Source organism: Pipistrellus hanaki, assembly GCF_964339955.1.
Source record: "Pipistrellus hanaki genome assembly, chromosome: 3".
NCBI classification, from domain to species: Eukaryota; Metazoa; Chordata; class Mammalia; order Chiroptera; family Vespertilionidae; genus Pipistrellus; species Pipistrellus hanaki.
In genome coordinates this window covers 175501390-175525081 of record NC_140505.1, presented here as the reverse complement: position 1 = coordinate 175525081, position 23692 = coordinate 175501390, and the positions used below count along the sequence as shown (strand labels likewise).

The following is a 23692-nucleotide window of genomic DNA, read 5'->3' as shown; positions in this document are numbered from 1 at the left end:
CAAGTTAACATCAAATTTATTTCAATCCCCCAAAATGGTGCAGTATTTTTATGAGTGAATACATTTCTGCCAACACAGTGGTGACTAAAAACACTTCAGTAAATTGGTTTTAGTCTCCACATTTTCAAACTTACTCTAAGTAAAAAATAAACATTAAACACACATAAGAATGGTCTTTACAACTTAAGTATATACAAATAAGAATGAGAAATTTAAAATAAAATACTTGGTTCTAAAAGAGAGAAATCATACCAGACTGAAAACACTTTGGCCAATTCCTAGTCAGTCACACAAAACTACCTCTTAAGGAAAATGGACCAACTATGCTTTCAACTATGAAGAATTAAACCTAAAATGCATTTACTCTTTCATCTTCTAGTGAAAGATAACCTATTCTGAGAAACAGCATAAGCATTGTTACAGTAATCTAGCTCCTAAATGAAAATAGGGGCTGAGTTACAGTTCACTTAGTAACCTAGCTGAGAAACCTTTGAAAATTATCCCTAGATCAAAGTATTTACATAAGTTCAAGTCTTTTTCTTCAGATAAAAGGTAGCACAGATCCTTAACCTTTAAAAAGAACATATAAATTAAACCTTTGTTGGAACCAGTCAAAACTTTCAGAAATGTTTCTTAAATATCAAATTTCTCTTCACAGATGCTATGTCCATTTTCTTCATAATCTTCTCTTGTTACCACCATATCTTCAAAATCATCATTCTCTGATATCATTTTTCCTCCTTCCCAGGAATAAGTAATAGGGCTAAAAATAAAGGTAACATAAATGAATCCAGATGATCTTATAAAACTAAAAGGCAAAAACATTAATTAGTCACTAAAATGTAGCAGGCACTACCTAACAGAAGTCATTAAAGTGTGAAAATAATCATAAACTTCATAGGACTAAAGCAAACTCAGAAAGAAAGGAATCTTTATCAACGTTACAAATAGTTCTTCTTTTGATTTTTCCCCCTGTGCTCTGAATCTATAATAATAAAAACATAATATGCCAATTAGACCAGACAGCCAAACGACCTTCCGGACGGAATACCGGACAACCTTCCAGACAAAGCTGTGGCTGTGAGGGCCAAGCCCATTACATGAATTTCGTGCTTCGGGCCTCTAGTTCTTATAATAGAAAACAAGAATACAAGCAAAAGATCAAAAATACATAAAATGAAAAACACTGTCGTAAGTGAGTCTAATTTTAGTATGCAGTAAAGATATGTCATCACACAGCAACATAGTTATTATAACTCCCATTTTATAAGTTTGGAAAATAAGGGCCAGAGAGATTAAGTCTGGAACTAGATTCAACCAAACTGTTATCACACCGTCCGAGCTTTTGCTGCTATACTCTGTTGCCTCTAATAAATGAAACATTTAGAAAACACAGTGCAAGATAAACAGTTACATGGTAGGACATGGACAGTAAGTAAAACTAAAGCATGTTAAAATTTAGTTTGGCTTTGTTTACAAGCAAGGTTATATACTCTGTGTCTTAACTTAATTCTATTTCTACTGTTCCACTATCCCCAATTCAGTTTCAAATCTAAAACATGAGAAATAAAAAAGTTAATGTTTTCCTTATTGTATTTCCTAATCTTGCTGGGAGAGGAACACACACACACACACACACACACACACACACACACACACACACAAACGTATCGAGCAGATGTGCAATACAGATTTGATGAATAAAGAATAAAATTATTTCTGTGCATCCCTTGGCCTGCAATGTGTTTAACTCACACTTAAAATGCAGGATAAGCCCTGGCCAGTTTGGCTCAGCAGATATAGCCTGCGGACATGGGTCCCAGGTTCGATTCTGGTCAAGGGCACATGCTTGGGTTGCAGGCTTGATCCCCAGTAGGGGGCGTGCAGGAGACAGCCAATCAATGATTCTCTCTCATTGATGTTTCTCTCTCTACCTCTCCCTTCCTCTATGAAATCAATAAAAATATAAAAAATAAATAAAATTCAGGATAAAGCTTGGCCAGTGTGCTCAGTTGGTTGGAGCGTTGTCCCATATACCAAAAGGTTTTGGGTTTGATTACCGGTCAGGGCACATAACTACGTGGTGAGTTCAATCCCTGATCAGGGAGCATATGAAAGGCAACCAAGTGATGTTCTCTCTCCCATCAGCGTTTCGCACTCTCTCATTCCCCCTCTAAGATCAATATGCACACCCTAGGAAGAGGATTAAAATAAATAATTAAAATAAAATGCAGGATAAAAATCTAGTATGCTTCATACTGTAAGGAGTATATGAACATCAATGATGATAAAAATAATTTCAATATCTAATGGTAGTTTATTCTTTTACCTGATAGCTATGAAATAAGTAATCAGATGAGGGCCTGCTGTAGGTTTTGAAAATTTCTACTTTAGCTTTAAAACAAAACTCTAAAATTACGTCAAGTGTGTGGGGTCTCTGCCACTTAAAACTTGGGAGGGAGCAATTATTAGATGTATGTTTGGTAAGAGATCCTGACTCCAGGTAAAGAGAACTGGGTTTTGATTTGGTCACTGCTATCAACTCACTTCCTTTGACAACTTATGAGTTCTTGCTTTTTCATTTACAAAGTAAGAATATTGGACAGGATGATGTGTAAGCCTTCCTTACAGCTCTAAAATTCTGCCTTAATTGTTTTTACCAGTAAAGTAGAAATGATATCTGCTTTTTCTCATAAAACAGGGTAGGGGAATATACCATATAAAACAGTTTTGAATTTAAGAAAAACTAATTACATTTAAAAGTTAATTTAAAATATAATTTAAAATATTTTAAACTATCTTAAAACATTCCAAAACAACTTATGGACATAACTTACCTCAATGGGTAAATTCTTAAATTTCTATACTTGAGAGAAACTCTCAGGAAACGACACACCTCAGATAACTCAAACAGATAATAACCTAATTGCTTTGCCTATAAAAACTCTTAGGAAAGCCGAAACCGGTTTGGCTCAGTGGAGCATCGGCCTGCGGACTCAAGGGTCCTAGGTTCGATTCCAGTCAAGGGCATGTACCTTGGTTGCAGGCTCATCCCCAGTGTGGGGTGTGCAGGGGGCAGCTGATCAGTGTTTCTCTCTCATCGAAGTTTCTAACTCTCTCTCTTTCTCTCCCTTCTTTTCTGTAAAAAATCAATAAAATATATATATTTTTAAAAATATCTTAGGAAAGAAGACTGACTTACAATAGGGAATTGATCTCATATTAACTAAGTGCCCAACATGTTCTAATCATATGGTGGACACTTCACATACTTCATAACACTGAATCTACTGAAATGAAAGGTTTGTCACTTCAATTTTGTTGCTGTTGTTGTTAACCCTCACCTGAGGATATGTTTTTCATCGCTTTTCTCACAGAGCATGGAAGAAAGGGAGGGGGGGAGAGGGTAAAGGAGAGAGGGGAGAGGAAGAGAGAGAGAAACATTGATGTGAGAGAAACATATCGATTGGTTGCCTCTCAAATGAGCTCCAACTGGTAGGGGGTTGGGAATGGGGGGGTGGGGGAGGGGGGAAGGGAGTGAACCTGAAACCCAGGTACGTGCACGTGCCCTTGACCAGGAATTGAACCTGAGATCCTTCAGTGTGTGGGCCGTCACTCTTAACCACTGCACCAGTCAGGGCTATCACTTCAATTTTTGAGTAAAGGAAAATGAGGATCCCAAAGGTGAAATAAACCCACCAACGTGGAAGAACCAGGTTTTAAACTTGTCTGCTTATCCACAGTCCACCTGATCTACCGTCTGCCATGTTTTGTGTCTATATGAGCCAACACTTACTTTTCAGGCAGCACAACAGAAACATCATAATCTGTTGGAGTGAGACATCGAACTTCTGAGTAAACCCGATCCCTAAATCCTGGGAAAAGGGAGTTTCCTCCTGTCAAAACAATGTTCCTAAAAAAATGCGGCTGCATTTCTTTAAAAGAAAAAAAGGGAGAATGGAGAGTAAAAAAGGCATTAGAAAATCTGTTTATCTATCTTTATGGAATAATAAGGATGAGGGCTTAGGTGAAAGCAATTAGGGATCACAGGTACTGGTTGGGAAACCATATAATATTTTTATAACCATATAAATTATAAATTTCTGAGATTTTTATAATGATATTATAAATATATTAAGCAGAAATATGACCTCTAGATATTGAACAAAGGCTAAGGTGAGGGGCTGAACTATGGGGCTACTTACTATAAGCTATACATATATCAGTAACATTCTATTAGCGGACATTTGATAATTATAGCTGTTCTTCCCTAAAATGGGAGGGATCTTTGTGTAGGTTGAGACTGAGCTAGTGAAAGATGAAAAGGAGGTCCTTTGTGACATTTTAACTTCATATTATCTCACTCAGACAGGTATTTGTGTAAGTATTATGCAATAAGTATTTTCACTTAATAGTGAAAAATACTCATAATCTATAATAATATTTAAAGAAAGGATCTTGTTTTGTACTCATTAAAGATACATGATGGAAAATATTAAGTGCCATATGGTTAGCCAGTATTAGAAGCCAACTCAGCACCCCAGGGAAATTTATCAAGAATTACAATACTGAGCCGTCACCGGTTTGGCTCAGTGAATAGGACTGAAGGGTCCCAGGTTTGATTCCAGTCAGGGGCACATGCCCTGGTTACAGGCTCGATCCCCAGTGGGGGGGTCTAGGAGGCAGCCTATCAATTATTTTCTCTCATCATTGATGTTTCTGTCTCTCTCTCCCTCTCCCTTCCTCTCTGAAATCAATAAAAATGTATTAAAAAAAAAAAAAGAATTACAATACCGAGTACTGTCATAAAACAAGGAATGAGTCTATATTGACACTGAGTCTCCTGGCATGACATTAAAGGAGTATAGTATAAAATGTTGCATATCTCATGACTGCAACTTTATATAAAGTATGAAATTAATATGAAATATTAATATGAAAATTGTTGTAAAATAATTAGATTAAGCTGCTGGCATTATTGACTTTCTTTTTCATTTTTCCTTTTTTTAATATATAGAAAGGAAAGGATGTTCCATATGCTAGGTTTTCTCCAATGCCTACTGCTCCTTATGAACTAAAAAGACATTTTTAAGATATAAAAGTACTCTAGCACTCAAGAATATTAGTTAAATCATATTTAACTAATCAGACATCACTCCAAAGTATCATCCTTCAATCTCATTAAAATTTTATCAATCCAAATATAACAAAAAGAATAAACCAATCCTACCAACAGCTGAAAGCCATTTAAGTTGCTAAGTTATAAAGTCATATTCTGTGCAAAGGTGGGTTAAATTAAAACTTTTTCTAAAATAAATATGATAATCTAATACTCATGGAGAGAAGAATTTCTTCAAGCTTAAGTGGACCATTATGACTTTTCCCATATGAGATGTAAGATCTGGGACCGATAAAGAATTACTCAAGTATATTATTGGATCTAGAAATCTCTACAAGTAAAAGACTTGCTATTTCCTGAAATTATTTAGAAGAAACAGATGATTTCTCGAATTCACATAAGGTTTTGTAAATATATCATTATTACTCAGTATTTTAACTATGTACCTTCAGGTAAGTTCTGAATTGAATAGACAACAGCTTCTGGAATTCCCATTTCTTGAATTCCTATATCAGAAGGATTAAAGAGTATTTCCGGAACAGCAAATCTCTCATTGGCCAGACGAAGAATTTGTTCCCCAGATTTATATTTTCCACTTAACACCATCTCTTCCCTTGGCTTAAAGTAAGAGATAAAATGTTTACTACATTATCTGGCTCACATGACATATAATATTTAGTAATATGTAATACTAATATATTAATGTGTTCCTGAAGTTTCAGGTTCTCAAAAGTTAGAAATAAGTAGTTTTCTCTCCTGTTGCCTAAACTACACAAATAAATAATTGGTGATGCTAACATAGCTATTTCCCCAAAGATAATCTGGTTTTATTCCACATATTTTAAAACAGAAAGAAAAGAACAGATGAGAGAGAACTTCATAAACTACTTATAATAGTAGACTGACTGCATTTCCAGAGAACAAAGAACATACTCTCAATAGAAAACACTTACTGTCTTATGTTTCTTCCGTTATCTATTTCCCTCCCCTATTGCTTATTGAATACTGTGGTTCATTCTATTAGGATATTCCCTTTCCCTTGTGCAAAAAGCCTACATCTTTACATTTATTATTTATTTAATCTCTATTTAAAAGTCTGTTTCTAAATGACTTAAGCAAATATATGGGCATTACCACTGAAATTCTTGTTATTGCTAACCCACCCATCTGTGAGCTGTGTTCTTGAGGAATTGAGGGGGGTGGGGGTGGGACCTCCTTCTATAACATTCTACCATCATTAAAATAATATCCTGTCTCAATTTTACTAAGAATCATCAGCTTTTCTAAATTCAGTTATAGACATTCACTTCATTTGATTCATATATGCAATTTTCCTCCCATAATAGAGTATATCCAAGTCCTTTATATAGGTATAAAAATACTTAAAATAGCCCTAGCTGATTTTGCTCAGTTGATAGAGCATCAGCCTGTGGACGGAAGGGTCCCAACTTCGATTCCAGTCAGGGGCACATGCCCAGTTGTGGGCCTGATCTCCAGTGGGGGGCATGCAGGAGGCAGCCGATCAATGATTCTCTCTCATCATTGATGTTTCTCTTTCTCTCTCTCTCTCTCTCTCCCTCTCTCTCTCTCTCTCTCTCTCCCCATTCCTCTCTGAAATCCATAAAAATATATTTTAAAAATACTTAAAATATATAAAAAGAAATATCAATGATTCAGTTCTCGGTCAACTGTATCAATATTTATAACAGGCAAATAACCAACTTCTGTTTATCTCCAGATTTGTCATTCAGCTGACAGTTCTTTTTCTAAATAACTTTAGTGAGACATTTATTAATCATTTATGCACTTGTGCCTGGAAAAATGGCCAACAGGAAGGCAGCCATCAACAATTCTGTTAAGACTACACAATCCCAGCTGGATGCTTTTCAAATCTGAGATGGTCACTTGGAGAAATATAATGAGGATTTTTCAAATTACCTTACAAAAGCCCTTTTTAATTGTACTAAAGTCAGGCAAAACATAGTCTATCATTACTGTATTTTCTTCTCCTTTCAACCTAGAAGACAAAATAGAAACGTATGAAATATTTTACTATGTAAAACATTCCCAAGAATCAACTTCCCAATTCTTAGAATCCCTTTATACATACTTGGCAATATCCATATCCTTATAAAAATCCTGAGACACATAGCATACATCTTCTTTCACTTGATTAATCACGTGCGTTTCATCCATAACATGTAACTGCCTAAAAAGAAATAAAAATTTTAAATGGAAAAGAGCCCAGAATAGTATAGCTCAGTTGGTTGAGCACTGTCCTGTGCACTGAAAGGCCATTGGTTCATTTCCATCCCTGATCAGGACACATGCCTGGGAGGTGGGCTAGATCCCATTCAGGGGAAGGGGTGCAGGAAACAGCCAACAGATATTCTCTTATCTCCCTTCTTCCTTTCTCTCTCTCAAAAACATATTTTTAAAAATGATATGGAAAAGATTTATATATAACTTATAAATATCATTTTAAATCTTTTTTTCTGAAATTAAATTTTTAGGTAACTAATTTTTTAAAACAGTAAATTCTTGAATGGGTTAAAATATTTGTAACTTTATGAAATACTTATTTCCATTATTATTATTTTTTACTTAAACTTTTATTGTTGACACTTGCACATGAACCCCATTTCCCTCTTCTTTGTCCACCACCACCACCCAGCCCCATCCTATCTATTTCCATTATTTTATTTTATCTCCACATCATCCCTCTAAAGGCAAACATAAGTCCAGTTTAAAGAAGGAAACTGAAAATGTGTTAAGGGGTAATGTTTACACAATTAAAGAGCAAACTTTTTCCTCCAACCATTCTGAATAGAATCCTGCTTTTAACTCTGCACTTTCTTTTCTAATTACAAAAATATTGTGAGTCAGCACACAGTACCTGGCATGTAATGGATGCTAAATAAATATTTAATGAGTAAATTATAAAACCCACAGGCTTAATGTATAAAGATTTATAAAAAACAAAAATTTATAAATATAAAGATTTATAAAAAAAACAAAGGTTACTTCCTTTGAATATATAAGATTATATACATGTTTACTTTTTATGTTTTAGACTAAACATGATCTCATGAACATTTTCTTATGCTATTACGTACTCTTTAAAAATTATTTCTTTTTGCCCTAAAATATTCAATCAGAGTGATCTATTAAAATGTATTTGGCGCTCTGGCTGGTTTGGCTCAGGGGATAGAGTGTCGGCCTGCGGACTAAGAGGTCCCAGGTTTGATTCCCGACAGGGGCATGTACGTTGGTTTCGGGCACATCCCCAGTAGGAGGTGTGCAGGAAGCAGCTGCTCATCGATGTTTCTAACTCTCTATCCTTCTCCTTTCCTATCTGTAAAAAATCAATAAAACATATATCTTTTTAAAAATGTATTTGGCAATGTTCCTAATGTAGGAAATTTAGATCAGGGAGGAAAAGATACCTAGGTATTTATAAACATGGACTTAGGAGCCAGAGACTTAGGTTTAATCCTAAATTAGTAGCCAAGTTACTTTATCTTTTTGGGACTCCCAACTCTTCAACTCTAAAAAGGTAATATCGCCAATTTAACATAGCTATAAGTCTATCATTCTAATTAAATATATAAAGTGTTTAGCTAGTCCCTGTATTCAATAAATAATTATTGCTTCTGCCTTAGCCAGTTTGACTCAGTGGATATAGTGTCAGCCAGCGAACTGAAGGGTCCCAGGTTTGATTCCAGTCCTAGCAGAAGTTGTGCAGGAGGCAGCCAACCAAAGATTCTCTCTCATCATTGATATTTCTATCTCTCCCTCCCTCTCCCTTCCTCTCTGAAATCAATAAAAATTTATTTTAAGCCCTGACCGATTTAGCTCAGTGGATAGAGCATCAGGCCATGGACTGGGGGGTCCCAGGTTCAATTCCGGTCAAGGGTATGTATCTTGGTTGCGGGCTCGACCCCCAGTAGGGGACGTGAGGGAGGCAGCTGATCAATGTTTCTAACTCTCAGTTCCTCTCCCTTCCTCTTTGTAAAAAGTCAATAAAAATATATTTTTTTAAAATAATAATTATTGCCGAAACTGGTTTGGCTCAGAGGATAGAGCTTCGGCCTGAGGACTGAGGGGTCCTGGGTTCGATTCCGGTCAAGGGCATGTGCCTTGGTTGCGGGAACATCTGATCAATGATTCTAACTCTCTATCCTTCTCCCTTCTTCTCTGTAAAAAATCAATAAAATATATTTTAAAAAATAATAATTATTATTATTGCTTCTATATTTTTGCTTTTGTTTTAACAACATAGTCATATACACCATATTCCGCCTTCTCCAAGATGCACAAATGTACCAATGAAAAGAAAAGTATGCTAATTAAACTATGACAATTCTAAGGTATCAGCGATTGAAAGATTCACCTCAATTTCAAAGGTTAAAAATGTAAAAAAAAACCATACAACTCAGGAGTAATGAAATATAGTACTTTTATCTATATCTCTGAACATTATTATTATTTATACATATTCTAGAACACAGAATATAAAATACTTAGTCTCTTGGTATACTGCCAAATTGTTTACCAGAAAAGTCATTTCAAGTTGTGCTCCAATCAGCAGCAAATAAAGAGTGGCCATATCACAAATCTACATCATTTGAAAAAGTTCCATAAGTGTGAATAGTTAAATGATATTTTAATGTGTATTTTCTCTAAGAAGTGCCATGAAGAAGAGGAGTTCTTATCTATTTTGTTAATTCATGTATCCCCAGCTCCTAAACAAATAACTGATAAGGATTTGATTTAAATCTGTAATTTCTAGAGGTGCTTAACATTTTTTTATATCTAAGAATTATCCATATATACCCTTTGCATGTAACTCTCTAGTGATCGTCTATCTGTGCCACTGACCATTTGTTTTCTGAGAATTATCTAACTAAGGATAGCTTTCTTATGGGTTAATAAGAGCCAGTAATCAATTAAAAAAATAATCCTGCCGAAACCGGTTTGGCCCAGTGGATAGAGTGTCGGCCTGCGGACTGAAAGGTCCTGGGTTCGATTCCAGTCAAGGGCATGTGCCTTGGTTGTGGGCACATCCCCAGTGGGGGGTGTGCAGGAGGCGGCTGATCAATGTCTCTCTCTCATTGATGTTTCTAGCTCTCTATCTCTCTCTCTTCCTCTCTGTAAAAAATCAATAAAATATATTTAAAAAAATAAAAATAAAGTATATTATTATTGACTTCAGAGAGGAAGGGAGAGGAAGAGAAAGAAACATCAGTGATGAGAAAGAATCATAGCTTGGCTGTCTCCTACATGCCCCACACTGGGGATCAAGCCCTCAACACAGCATGTGGCCTGACCAGGAATTGAACTGTGACCTCCTAATTCATAGGTTGATGATCAACCACTCAGCCACACTGGTCAGTCTCCTTATACACATTTTAAATCTGTCTTACAATGCACATGACAACATTTATCATTTTAAAATATTAATATGTTACCCGGGACCGGTTTGGCTCAGTGGATAGAGCGTCAGCCTGCGGACTGAAAGGTCCCGAGTTCGATTCTGGTCAAGGGCATGTACCTTGGTTGCGGGGACATCCCCAGTAGGGGGTGTACAAGAGGCAGCTGATCGATGATTCTCTCTCATCGATGTTTCTAACTCTCTATCCCTCTCTCTTTCTCTCTGTGAAAAATCAATAAAATATATTAAATAAATTAATAAATAAAAAATACTAATATGTTAAGTTCTGTAGAATTGGGGAATGTCTTTTTTAGTGGACAACATCATTTTAAATGCTAGAAAGCTTTTCGATTTAAACATCTTACTATTTATACAGCTTTTTAAGCACTAATCATATAGAAATGCCACCTAAAGTTACAACTAAAGGTAAAGAATAATTTTTTAAAATGTATTTTATTGATTTTTTTTTTTTTTTAATAGAGGAAGGAAGGGCAGAGAGTTAGAAACATCGATAAGATAGAAACATGAATCAGCTGCTTCCTGCACATCCCCCACTGGGGATGTGCCCGCAACCAATGTACATGCCCTTGACCAGAATCGAACCTGGGACCCCTCAGTCCACAGGCCACCCCTCTATCCAGTAAGTCAAACCAGTTTCAGCAGGAATAATTTTAAGTTGCTTGAAAAACTTCACTGCCAGCATCCCATCCTCCCAAAGAATAAAAGTTAACTATTACCTATAAGATATGATCTCCTTTAGATGATTGGTTAGGAGTTTCCCACCCACATTTATCCTAAAAAAGGAGAAAGGAAATTTGGATCAATTTATCACACATTTTTCAGTTTTATTCTAAAAAATAACATAAAAATTAAGTGCAACTCACCGAATAATTGCTTCTTTTTTCTTTTTACTCCTACAATAAGGCACTATATGTGTAAAGGAGTACCCACTATCAACAATGATACAGCATAATTCAGAAGGGTTATCTCGGAAATACCTATGAGCACTGAGAGCCCCGGCTATTAAAAAAAATGGTAAAGAGAAAAAGAAACATTGTAATTATTTTAAGCAATAAAGAAAGGTAGAAACTAAGGCAAAGACAAATGTCTTCTTTTGTTTATAAGAAAAATGTTAACTTATTGTATTCATAACTCTGTCAAAAGTTCTTTATAGTGTTTAAACTTTCAAATACCACTTTTTGTGGTAAATACAAATTTGTGATCAATTTTTAATATTCATTTCATAGCTTATAAAATTATTTTAACAGCAGCTAATTTTACTGAGCATTCATGACATGTTGGACACTATACTAAACCCCACTGAGTATGTGTGCTTTAAATCTCACAACAATCCTATTTTACAGAAACTGCAGCACACAGAAGTTAAATAATGGCCCAGAGTCATACAATTAGAGCCAACCAGAGCCAAGATTCAAACCTATGCAGTGTAAGCTTCTCAACCTTGAAAATACTGACATTTTGGGCCAGAAAATTCTGTGCTGTTAGGGCTGTCCTGTGCATTGTAAGATGTTTAGCAGCATCTGTGTTCTCTACCCACTAGACAACCAAAAATGTCTCCAGACACTGCCAAATGTGCCCTGAGGAGCAAAATCACCTTTGTTGAGAACACTGTTCTAGAGATTCTGCTCTTAACCATAATTCTGCTCTTAGTACTAGAGGACCAGTGCATAATTTTGTGCATGGGGGAGAGGAGAGATGGGGGGGAGGGGGGATAGGGGGGTCCCTCAGCCTTGTTTGTGCCCTCTCACAGTCCCCTGGCCTGTGGGGATCGGGTCTAAACCAGCAGTCGGACATTCCCCGAGGGATGTAGCAGTGCACCAAGCAGCAGGCGGATAGGGAAGAGCCAGGGCCTAGGCCAGGTGCTGCGCTGCTTGCTCTCATCCCGGCCCTGACTGCACCTGCCGCTGCTGCTCCGTAGCACTACCACAGAGTCAGGAGAGGCTCCCACCACCGCTGCTGCAGCGGCAGCTACACTCACCAGCTGTGAGCCTGTCTTCTGGCTGAGAGACACTCTTCCTGTGGAAACACACTGACCACCAGGGGGCAGTTCCTTCATTGAGTGTCCTTTCCCTGGTGGTCAGTGCGTGTCATAGTGACCAGTCAACTTGTCATTTAGGCTTTTATAGATATAGAATGTTGCTTTATACAACTTTAATTCTGGAAGCTAGAGTACATTCATTGTACAGCCTTTAATGTAATTCTAACCTTTATTAAACTTACCCCTGGATGATAGTGACAGAATCTATGTTGGCAATCTGACTATTAACATTTTTTCAATCAATCCTATATAATAAAGATGTAATATGCAAATGGTTGTTACGCCGTGAAGCGTATTGACTAACCACATAACAACCGGATCATGGATCAGCAGGAGGGTAGGCAGCGCGCTATGAGAGGGTAGGAGGAGGGAGCTACAAGAGAGCGGGGCAGAGAGCGGAGAGCCACTGGAGGGCAGCAGTGAGCTACTGGCGAACTACTGGCGCACAGATTCATGTGCGGGGCTACTAGTAATAATTATAATAACAAGCATATCTGTAACAAAAGATAACTATCTCAGAAACAATCATCTTTCATAGATATATATGGCTAATAACTTCATTAAGGTGAAATATTATATGAATATAAAGATAAAATGAGAGAAATCTGACTAATTTTTAAGGATTCATCTAGTTTTTAAATTCCATGTTTTATTTTTTTCAAATCTAAAATAATATTCTTGGATTTTAAGTGTTGATTTACCCTATTCATATGCATATTCACATAACTCAATTTCAACCAAAACTTTAACTCACCATTTACTCTTAATACTGCTTGGAACTGGTATTCTTCAAATAAAATCTCATTCATTGATTCTTGAATAGAAGTAAAGTTAAAATATGGTTCTGTGATAATAACATTAGTATCTAAAAAATCAACCTAAAAGAGAAAAAAAATCCCAAAAATGTTATAACTTTGTGTTAAAATTATAAACATATTTCACATATATGAACAGACTTATTTTAAACTCACAATAATCCTAGACTTATTTTAAACTCACAATAATCTTATTAATTGAGTATAATAAGACTGATCTTGGGAGAATCCAAGATGGCTGCTCGGGTAGGCAACTAGCCGCAGCCGCAAACAACAATTTTAATAAAATACAACTAAAATATAAAATGGACATTACCCAGAACTACAGGAAAGTCGACTGACTGGAAATCCTACAACAAGAAGCAAGGAGAAAACCAGAAAGAAGCACGGAGGAGCTGTAAAAGCCTAAGGTACGGAGACACGCGGCGCGCGCGGAGAGGACGGAGCCGGAGAGGAGGGAGGCCGAGTGCCTGGCGGGCGTTCCCTAGCGGAAAGGAGATAAAACTCCGACTGTGCTGGGCCCCTGACTGCTCTGAACCCCAGATCTGGGCCAGACCCCGGGGACTCAGGCTCTGCCATAGGGAGCTGGGCTGTAAGTCGGAACCCCGGGGTAGCGGAGAAAGGAGGTCCCGGAGGCGCGCACACTGCCCCCAGAGAAGGGACGGTCGGCTGTGCCGCGGGATTGCCCTGACGGGAAGGAGACTGGGGCTCCAGACTGCTGTGAACGCCACCTCCAACTCCACTTCCAACTGAACTGAACCCCAATACCGGGCTCATTGTGGGAGAGCATAGACTGTTTGGCAGCAGGCGAAAATCGAGGGCACCTTTCTCTCAGAGGCGCCGGCAGCGAGCACTGAAGGACCCGCATAGGGCGGGGCTGACGGAAGCCAAAGCTGCAGGCTCCACCCTGAAACCCCGTCCCATCTGTAACTGCGAAATGGGACAACAAAATAGATCACAAACGAAAGAAATGGAGGACAAAAAGCGTCTGGATATAGAGTTCAAATCTACGCTTATAAGGTTTTTCAAGAATTTCCTAGAAAAGATGGATAAGGCCTATGAGGATATGAAAAGAGATCAACTAGAATTAATAAGGAGTCAACAAGAAATGATAAGGGATCAACAAGAAATAAAGAATACATTGTCTGAAATAAAAAATATTCTACAGAGTCCTAAAAACAGAAGGGAAGATCGCAAGAATCAAGTCAAAGATTTGGAACATAAAGAGCCAGAAGACACTCCTCCACAGAAGCTAGAAGGCAAGAGAATCCAGAAAATTGAAGATAATGTAAGAAACCTCTGGGACAACTTCAAGCGAACCAACATCAGAATTATGGGGGTTCCAGAAGATGAGAGAGAGCAAGATATCGAAAACATACTGAAAGAAATAGTGACAGAAAACTTCCCCCACCTGGTGAAAGAATTTGACTTACAAGTCCAGGAAGCACACAGAACTCCAAACAAAAGGAATCCAAAGAGGACCACACCGAGACACATCATTATTAAAATTCCAAGAGCAAAAGATAAAGAGAGAATACTAAAAGAAGCAAGAGCAAAGAAGGTAGTAACTTATAAAGGAGCACCTATACGATTGTCAGCTGACTTCTCAACAGAAACCATGCAGGCCAGAAGGGAATGGCAAGAAATATTCAAGGTGATGAATAGCAAGAACCTACAGCCAAAAATAAGCTACCCAGCAAAGCTATCACTCAGAATTGAAGGCCAGATAAAGAGCTTCACTAATAAAAAAAAGCTAAAGGAGTTCATCACCACCAAACCAGAATTATATGAATTGCTGAAGGGGGTTCTTTCAGAAGAGAAAGTAAACCAAGATAAAAATTATGAACAACAAATACGTAATTATCAACAAGTGAATCTAAAAACCGAGGAAATTAAAAAATCTGATGAACAATATTAACTGTTGAATATAATAGAATCAGAGGTATGGAAGGGGAGTGAACTGACGATTCTTGGGGAAAAGGGGAGAGGGGGGCGTGGGAAGAGACTGAACATAAACTGTGCACCTATGGATGAGGACAATGGGGAGAGGGGAAAGGGCAGAGGGTGGGGTGGGAACCTGGTGGAGGAGAGCAATGGTGGGGGGGGGGGAAGGGAACATTTGTAATAATATGAAAAATAAAAACTTATTAAAAAAAAAAAAAAAAGAATATCAAATAAATAAATAAATAAATAAATAAATAAAATAAAAATTATATATAAAAAAAAAAAAAAAAAAAAAAAAAGACTGATCTTATTATACTCTGTTAATAGCTGAGCAAATGGAGAAAACTGAGAGTTGAGTAAGTTACCAAAGTTCATATAACTAGTGACCTAGGCTTTGAACACAGGAAATCTGGTAACAGAATTCATGCGCTTAAACTATTATTAAATTTTAGCTGTCTTAATAGTAGCATTTAAGAAAGTGGTATTATCAAATTGTTTAAATATAATTATGCAAAAGTAATGAATAACTATAAGCATTAAGGCTACTGTTATTTTGCTTTTAAATGTTAAAAGTCTAGAAGCTTGAGGATATTTAATGTGTACATAATTCTCTACCACCCATTCTTAAGCAGCATTAACATTTGAACATTTTCTCTATATACTTAAATTCACACTATGGACATTATAAGCACAAATTTCTCATATTGTAATATTCACACATTCAAATATTTAGGCAAAAACATTTCATTGTGAAAATAAAAATAAGATACTAAATTGGCCTAATAATAGAAATCTGAAGTAAACTTTTAATCTTGAGTTTCATACAGAGTATCTCTTATCAACCTCAAATTCCACTTCAATACGGAAATTCTATTCACTTGCACTTATCATATAGAAAATCAAAGCCACGCACAGAATATTAAGTGACTTAAACATATATCTGAAGCATATTCAAAAGTTTATAAACCTTAAAATATAAACTCTAATTTTTCATTTGAGTAAGACTTGGAAATAAATCTGAATACATACTCCAGTTTGTTACCTGATACATTTCTTTTCCAAAAAGGTAATCCCAAACTTGTCTTTGAACATCCCAATTCACCAAGTAACCCTAAAAAATTTTTAAATAAATTTAATCATCAAAAATATTTGAACAATTAAAAAAAGTCAGATTAATATATTCTAAATTGCTGATTTCTGTCTCGTTATGGTTACCTTCACCAGTCTAATGATGTTTGAATTTCAAACTAATTATGTTTTTCTCCTTTTAAAAGTTAAAAAAAATTACAAGTCAACACTATCAAAAGTGTCAAGGGTTCAAAAGATGTAACAATAAGTACAGATGCTTTTCTGCGCTTATTTTCTTTAATGTGTTCATCTCATTTAGTTTTAAGGCAAACAAGTAAAATTCAGTACCCATACCTACAATTAGTAACTAAATCATGGGTTGGTCATTTATTCTTTTTTTTTTTTTTGGGGGGGGGGGGAGGGATGAGAGGGAAAAGGAAACACTGATTTGCTGTTCCATTTATTTACGCACTCACTGGTTGATTCTTGTTGTGCCCTCACTGGGATCAAACCCACCACACTGGCATATTTTTTTTTTTTAAATATATTTTATTGATTTTGTACAGAGAGGAAGTGAGAGAGATAGTTAGAAACATCAATGAGAGAGAGTCAACGAGCAGCTGCCTCCTGCACACCCCCTACTGGGGATATGCCCACAACCAAGGTACAAGCCCTTGACCGGAATAGAACCTGGGTCCCTTCAGTCCCCAAGCCGATGCTCTATCCATTGAGCCAAACCGGTCTTGGCCACACTGGCATATTGAGACAACACTCTAACTAACTGAGTTACCCAGCCAGGGCATGGTCATTTATTTTATTTTATTTTTATTTTGTTAATCTTCATGCGAGGATATTTTTCCATAGATTTTTAGAGAGTGCAAGGGAAGGAGGGGGAGAGTGAAAGAGAATCACTGATTAGTCGCCTCCTGAACACACCTCAACTGGGGTGGGGGACAGAATCTGAAACCCAGGTACATGCTCTTGACTAAGAATCAATCTCGAGACCCTTCATTGTGAGGGCCAATGTTCTAACCACTGAGCACACCAGCCAGGGTGGTCATTTATTTTTAATAGGATACTTTAATTTCAAGTTTTGGTTTTAATAAGATCTTATTTAAAATTTAGCTCTGGCCAGTGTAGCTCTGTTAGTTGGGCAATCCATGGACAAAAAAAAAAAAAAAAAAAAAAAAAAGATTGCCCGTTCATTCCTGGTCATAGCACATACAGGGGTTACAGGTTCAATCCCCAGTAGGGAGCATGCAGAAGGCAGCAGATCAGGTTCTGCTCTCACAGTGAATTTCTTTCCCTTTCCCTTCCACTCTTTTTAAAAATCAATAAAAACATTTTTTAAAAGAAAAATTTAATGGCATTTTTTATTTTTACTTTTGCAAAAGAACATTTATTAAGTAAATTACAAAGGTAGAAAAAGTAATTCCTAGAAGTAATGGCTTAGGAAATAAAGGAAGGGCCCTTGGAGCCTGGAAGTGAGGAAGTTAACGGTAACATGCCTGGGCCAGGAAGGGGAAGGGGAGGAGATGGGGAAGGCCTGGGCATGCTCCCAGGAGGGAAAGCACCTAAATGACATATTTTAGAAATCTAAAGATATTTCCATACATGCAAAATCTTACATATACATTTAACATTATCTTTAAATTTGGGTCTATAATGCTAGAAATGGCATATAATTGAATTACCTTCTGAAAAGGAAGGATATAAAAGAGTCCAGAAGGGTCCTTTATTTCTTCTATCTGGTTAGCAGTAAAAGTTTTAAGACGTGCTGTTTTTGACCTGAACTGACAGTTAGGAATAACCCTGTAAACAAAGAATCAAGTAATATAATTATTCCCTAAATACTTAGTTGCTATAAATACTTTCACTTAACCACCACCCTGGATGCCAGAAAAATATCCAAAACCAGTGTTTCTCATTGTCTTCACATAATAAAAAGTGTCTTTTTTTCTCCCCCTCCCCCCCCCAAAGGGTTATAAACAATATATACCGGTTATATACTGGACCCTTTTTCTTTCGCAAATACTCAAGATACCTTTACAGGTGGGTATTAGTCCTGCCACCACACAGATAAAAGGGCACCTAGGTAAAGTTCCTGGTCTTTCTGGCTTTAATTCATAAATTTTAAATAAAATTCTGGTAAAACGTTTACTAGTACAAGTTCAAAATTCTGGCTGTAACATCAAATTTCCATAAAGTCAAAATTTTCAATTAGTAAGATGCTTTGGGTACAGAAGTAGGAAGTAGTAATATGGTTGTGTCTACCATGAGCTTACAATCTATTTAGGAAGACAAACTAGATCCATTATCAGCACAGGCTTTTCTCTATGCTTAAATACATGATTTTTTAAAAGCTGCATTGTCATCAATCTTATGGTTGTATTGCAATTTTAACAAATCTGGTATTCTTGATTATTTAGCATCCTTCCTTAATTTTTGCTAACCACACACAGTGGCTATAAATCATTCAGAGCATCCTGTATTTACTGTTCTCAAGCATCTCTGATTGATTCCTTAGGTAACTGGTAACAGAATTGCTGAGTCAAAGAATAAAAACAATGATACACATGCCTAAAATATTTTCCAGAAGACTGGAAACAATTTACATTCCTGAGCAGTTCAATTGTCCTTTTTCAAAAGAAAACGGAAAGGACAAGAAAAACACACCCCTCTGTGAATGACAAAAGAAAAGCGTGTCTTTAAAACTGTTTATTCTTTATGCAAACACATATACAGTATCTGATAAATGCTATGATAGTATTTGTTTAATGGACTCTACTGGTATAATGGAGGTCAGCCAATGAGCACTTCGAAGGGCTTAGACACAAGCTTTGGAGTTCTCCAGCTACTAAGACCGTGGTTTTTACATTTCTGGGGGTCATAAAACCCTCTGAGGATAGGAAGCAAGCTGTCAACCTGTCTCTAAGAAAACGCATTGGCCCACGACTCCTGCAGATCTGCAACCCTTTTTAACAGAGCAATTTCCGTTACAAAACAAAACACATGTCCCGCCAAAACCGGTTTGGCTCAGTGGTAGAGCGTCTGCCTGCAGACTGAAAAGATTCCAGGTTCGATTCCGGTCAAGGGCATGTACCTTGGTTGTGGGCACATCCCCAGTGGGGGATGTGCAGGAGGCATCTGATCAATGTTTCTCTCTCATCGATGTTTCTAACTCTTTATCCTTCCCTCTTCCTCTCTGTGAAAAATCAATAAAATATATTTTTTAAAAAAACAAAACACGTCCCACTTCCGGGGCCGCACAGCCCCAAATTAGCATCTAAATTCCAGTTCAAAGCTTCCCCCTCAGCTAGCTCCCAGGAGGAGGCCATCCCCTCGGGCTCAGCCCACGGCCGCGGGAACCGGCCCCGTCCTGACATCCCAGAGACGGAGCGCAGGAAGTGCCGTGTTCCTCGGTCAAAACCAACACTTACGAGACATTCTCGTGGCTGTAACCGATTTTGGCGTTGTAGGCTCCGTTATCCAACACCAACGTCGTCATCTTAGCCCGAAACGCAACGCCTTTTCGGTCTCTTTCCGACCCTTCTCACGTTTTCTTCCGGCACGCTGCGGCCCGGGTGGGCGGAGCTTCAGGGCGCGCTTCCGGTATCCCTTAGCAACGGAGGACGCCGGAAGAGGGAGACAGCTCAGCCACCGGCTCTGCGGCCAGAGTCAGTACTGGGCGTTCCAGCCTCACCCGTTTGGAAAAGTGGTGGCGAGACCGAAGAAGAGTGGACTCTGCTCAATGCTTTCCGCCCACTTCGAATTTGGCCTTTACTATTTCAAAGTTTGACTCGCTATTGCAACCTTCTTCTAAACCCTGTTGCAAACCAGCTGTGTGTGTGTGTGTGTGTGTGTGTGTGTGTGTGTGTGTGTGTGTTCGGATAGTGTTCAGACAGTGACAATCGTGTAGAATAAAGTGCAAAACCATACTCAGCATGGCATTAGATATGAGGTCTCTTCCGTCTCATTCCCCTCCATTGCCCATCCTACTGTAGGATCCAATTACCCTGAATTACAAATATGCTGTTGGTCAATGGCCTTGCATTTTTTCCCACACTCACAACATCCTCTGTCTACTTGTTCTTCAGGACAGAGCTCTGTATCTTTATTTTTTATTTTTTTTAAATATATTTTATTGATTTTTCTTACAGAGAGGGAAGGAGAGAGATAGAGAGCTAGAAACGTCGATGAGAGAGAAACATCGACCAGCTGCCTGTTGCACACCCCCTACTGGGGATGTGCCTGCAACCAATGTACATGCCCTTGACCAGAATTGAACCTGGGACCTTTCAGTCCGCAGACCGACGCTCTACCGCTGAGCCAAACCGGTTTCGGCGAGAGCTCTGTATCTTTAAAAAACCTTCCCGACATTTGCTGAAACCGGTTTGACTCTGGATAGAGCGTAGGTCTGCGGACTGAAAGGTCCCAGGTTTGATTTCGGTCAAGGGCTTGTGCCTTAGTTGCGGGCACATCCCCAGTGGGGGACATGCAGGAGGCAGCTGGTCCATGTTTCTCTCTCATCGATGTTTCTAGCTCTCTGTCCCTCTCCCTTCCTCTCTGTAATAAAATTAATAAAACCAATAAAATATATTTAAAAAAACAACAAAAAAAAACCCCAAAAAACACCTTCCCAACATTTGACATACCTCCTCTCCGTCCTCCTTCCTAAAATGAGGTGCTCCTCCTGTGAGTTCCTGTGATGTCCTCAGCTAACTCCTGAATATCACAATGGCTAAGAGAACGATTGAACTCCTAAGGGAAACTCCTGAGGGGATACTTGGCATATTAACTATATATATATATAAATTGGTGTGCCCCAAGTTAGAAACTTCAACTATTTTCAACTCCAATCTTTGACTTAATCTCTGGAATCTGTCATCTCTACTAATATTGCCTTATCTCTCACCTAAAATAATGCCTCTGCATGTTCAATGCTTTTCCTCCCTCTATTCTCTTATCATTGTGTTCTATCCTCTGTACTGCCAGCAGTTACCAGAAATTGTTTTTTCTAAAACAGAAATCCAACCCTCCCCCCCAATTTCACTCTCTGTAGAAGTCTTCCATGGCTTGACATTGCCTATGTAATAATGTGCATGCATTTGCAACCTCACCCCCCTTCACCACCCTTACAGCATATGCTAGTAAATGTTTAACAACCAGATCTTCAGAAAATGAGATCCTGATGTGTAGTATTTATCACTGTGTGCAGAACAAATGCCATCACAACGGACATTTACAAGCTATCCTGAAGTCACCAAACAACAAATACAGCATCAGAAAGAAATGCACACAGTTGGTTCCATGAGCTGGTATAGGCCAGCTTCAGCACAGACTGTTCAGTAATAGCTCTGACCTATCCGCCTTCACACTACCTACTCTCTCCTCCCAAGTTTCAGCACAAACAATGTCAAGCTCGTAAGTACTACTTTTCAAATATGTACTTTGGCAACCTATAATTTTAAAACAATTAAAAACACGTCTCTCCTATAAATATGTAATAAACATGTGCAACGTACTTATTTGTTATAATAATGTCTGGGGGAAAATTTTTAATGTATTGGTTTTAAAGAGGGAGTGAGACAGAGAGAGAAACATCCATTTGTTGTTATACTTACTGATTCATTCATTGGTTGATTCTTGTATGTGCCCTGGGAGGGATTGGTATATCAGGACACCCACAGCCTTGGGTTACCAGGACAATGCTCTAACCAACTGAGCTACCCAGCAAGGGCTTAGGGAATGGCTTTATTCCCTGCCTGGTTGGTTCTTACATTAGTATTGAGAGGGTTAACTTGAATCGGAGGTGGACAGGGCAAGGATCCAGTGGAAAAACAAAGGCAGGTGGGACGCAGCCAGGGGCAGACGTGGCAGTTTGAACCGTCCTAACCGCAGGAACCAACCAAGCAGAAAGAATAAAATGTTTCTGGACTCAGAGCTAGAGGCATGGGAAAACAAGGCAGGGCCTGTAGCAGCAAGATGTACGAACGCACAGAAACAGGAAAAGTTCAGCCTAGGAACAGAGAAAGAACACACAGAAACAGGGCAAGTTCAGGTCTGCTGTTTGGAAAAAAAAAAAAAACAAAACTGAAGGAATCAATCAAGTGATGACACATTTCAACACAGAGCAGGCTGGTAGCAAATATATTATCTCTGGACTACAAGGCTTTAACGGGCAGTGCACCCTTGGGTCACTCTCCCCTGCGGGGAGTCTGATTTTGCTTGTAATAAATTTCCCACATTTCTGCTTAAATCTTCTCATCCATGGAGCTCACGCTTTGGCGTCAGGAGATAGGAGCCTGGGGAAAAATGCCTCAGCTCACCATTCCAGTTATCAATATGAGTTAATAAATCTTTGATGCATGTTTATTACGTATTTGTCTGACAATCATGATTTTAAGTTTTTAAAAAATATATTTTTATTGATTTTTTACAGAGAGGAAGGAAGAGGGATAGAGAGTTAGAAACATTGATGACAGAGAAACATCTATCAGCTGCCTCCTGCACACACCCCGACTGGGGATGTGCCTGCAACCAAGGTACCTGCCCTTGACTGGAATCGAACCTGGGACCCTTCAGTCTGCAGGCCGACGCTCCATCCACTGAGCCAAACCGGTTTCGGCATGATTTTAAGTTTTTGAAATTTGATAATTAAATGTCAACTAATGAAAAATGTAAATTAATTTGAAACACCGAATTTATGATGGTTTTTGACATTATGTGTTATCTCAATCCAAGGAGAGTAAAATTAAAATTATTACCACGTATTTTCTCAATAACAAGATACTTCAGCTACATTTATTAACCTGTGGGGTTTATTGATACTTAGGAAAAAAATCTGCATTTTGTTCTAGCCAAAGCATGACGCCACTTGCCATTTAGAAGCCATGAACTTTGACGCTTGTCTTTTTTCATAATTGTGTTTCATTTGTGTGAAACATCTTTTCCGGCCTTGTGAATTAATCATAACAGCTACCATTCTATTATACCTGGGATTCTCTAAGAACATTACTTTCATTTGTTTGGTTAATCCTCACAACAACCTCATGAAGATAAATAGCACCTTGAAGCTCAGCGGTTCTTTTCCTAGGATCCCATACCTAAAACCTACAGGACTAGTTTTAAAATGCAAGTCTGACCTCAGAGCCAGTTCTTTCAATACATTAAGCTACATGCTCATATTTTATTTTATTTTATTTTTAAATATATTTTATTGATTTTTTGCAGAGAGGAAGGGAGAGGGATAG

At 37.9% G+C, this 23692-nt stretch overlaps 1 protein-coding gene across 3 annotated transcripts; it reads right to left on the bottom strand.

Annotated features, from left to right (window-relative positions):
- Positions 1-20029, bottom strand: ACTR6 (actin related protein 6). 3 transcript variants are annotated; one of them, XM_084876403.1, is made up of 11 exons: positions 19880-20029; positions 18134-18251; positions 16401-16482; positions 13367-13490; positions 11438-11573; positions 11291-11347; positions 7230-7328; positions 7058-7136; positions 5566-5737; positions 3797-3935; positions 1-763 (listed from the first exon to the last, which is right to left on the bottom strand). In XM_084876403.1, the coding sequence occupies exons 4-11, from the start codon at positions 13419-13421 to the stop codon at positions 634-636; spliced, it is 867 nt and encodes a 288-aa protein (XP_084732529.1). In that variant the 5' UTR covers positions 13422-13490; positions 16401-16482; positions 18134-18251; positions 19880-20029; the 3' UTR covers positions 1-633. The 3 variants fall into 3 exon arrangements, with proteins under 3 accessions (XP_084732529.1, XP_084732527.1, XP_084732528.1); XM_084876401.1 differs by having other exon boundaries at positions 16414-16482; XM_084876402.1 differs by lacking the exon at positions 3797-3935 and having other exon boundaries at positions 16414-16482; positions 19880-20020.
- Between the last annotated feature and the right edge of the window lie 3663 nt (positions 20030-23692).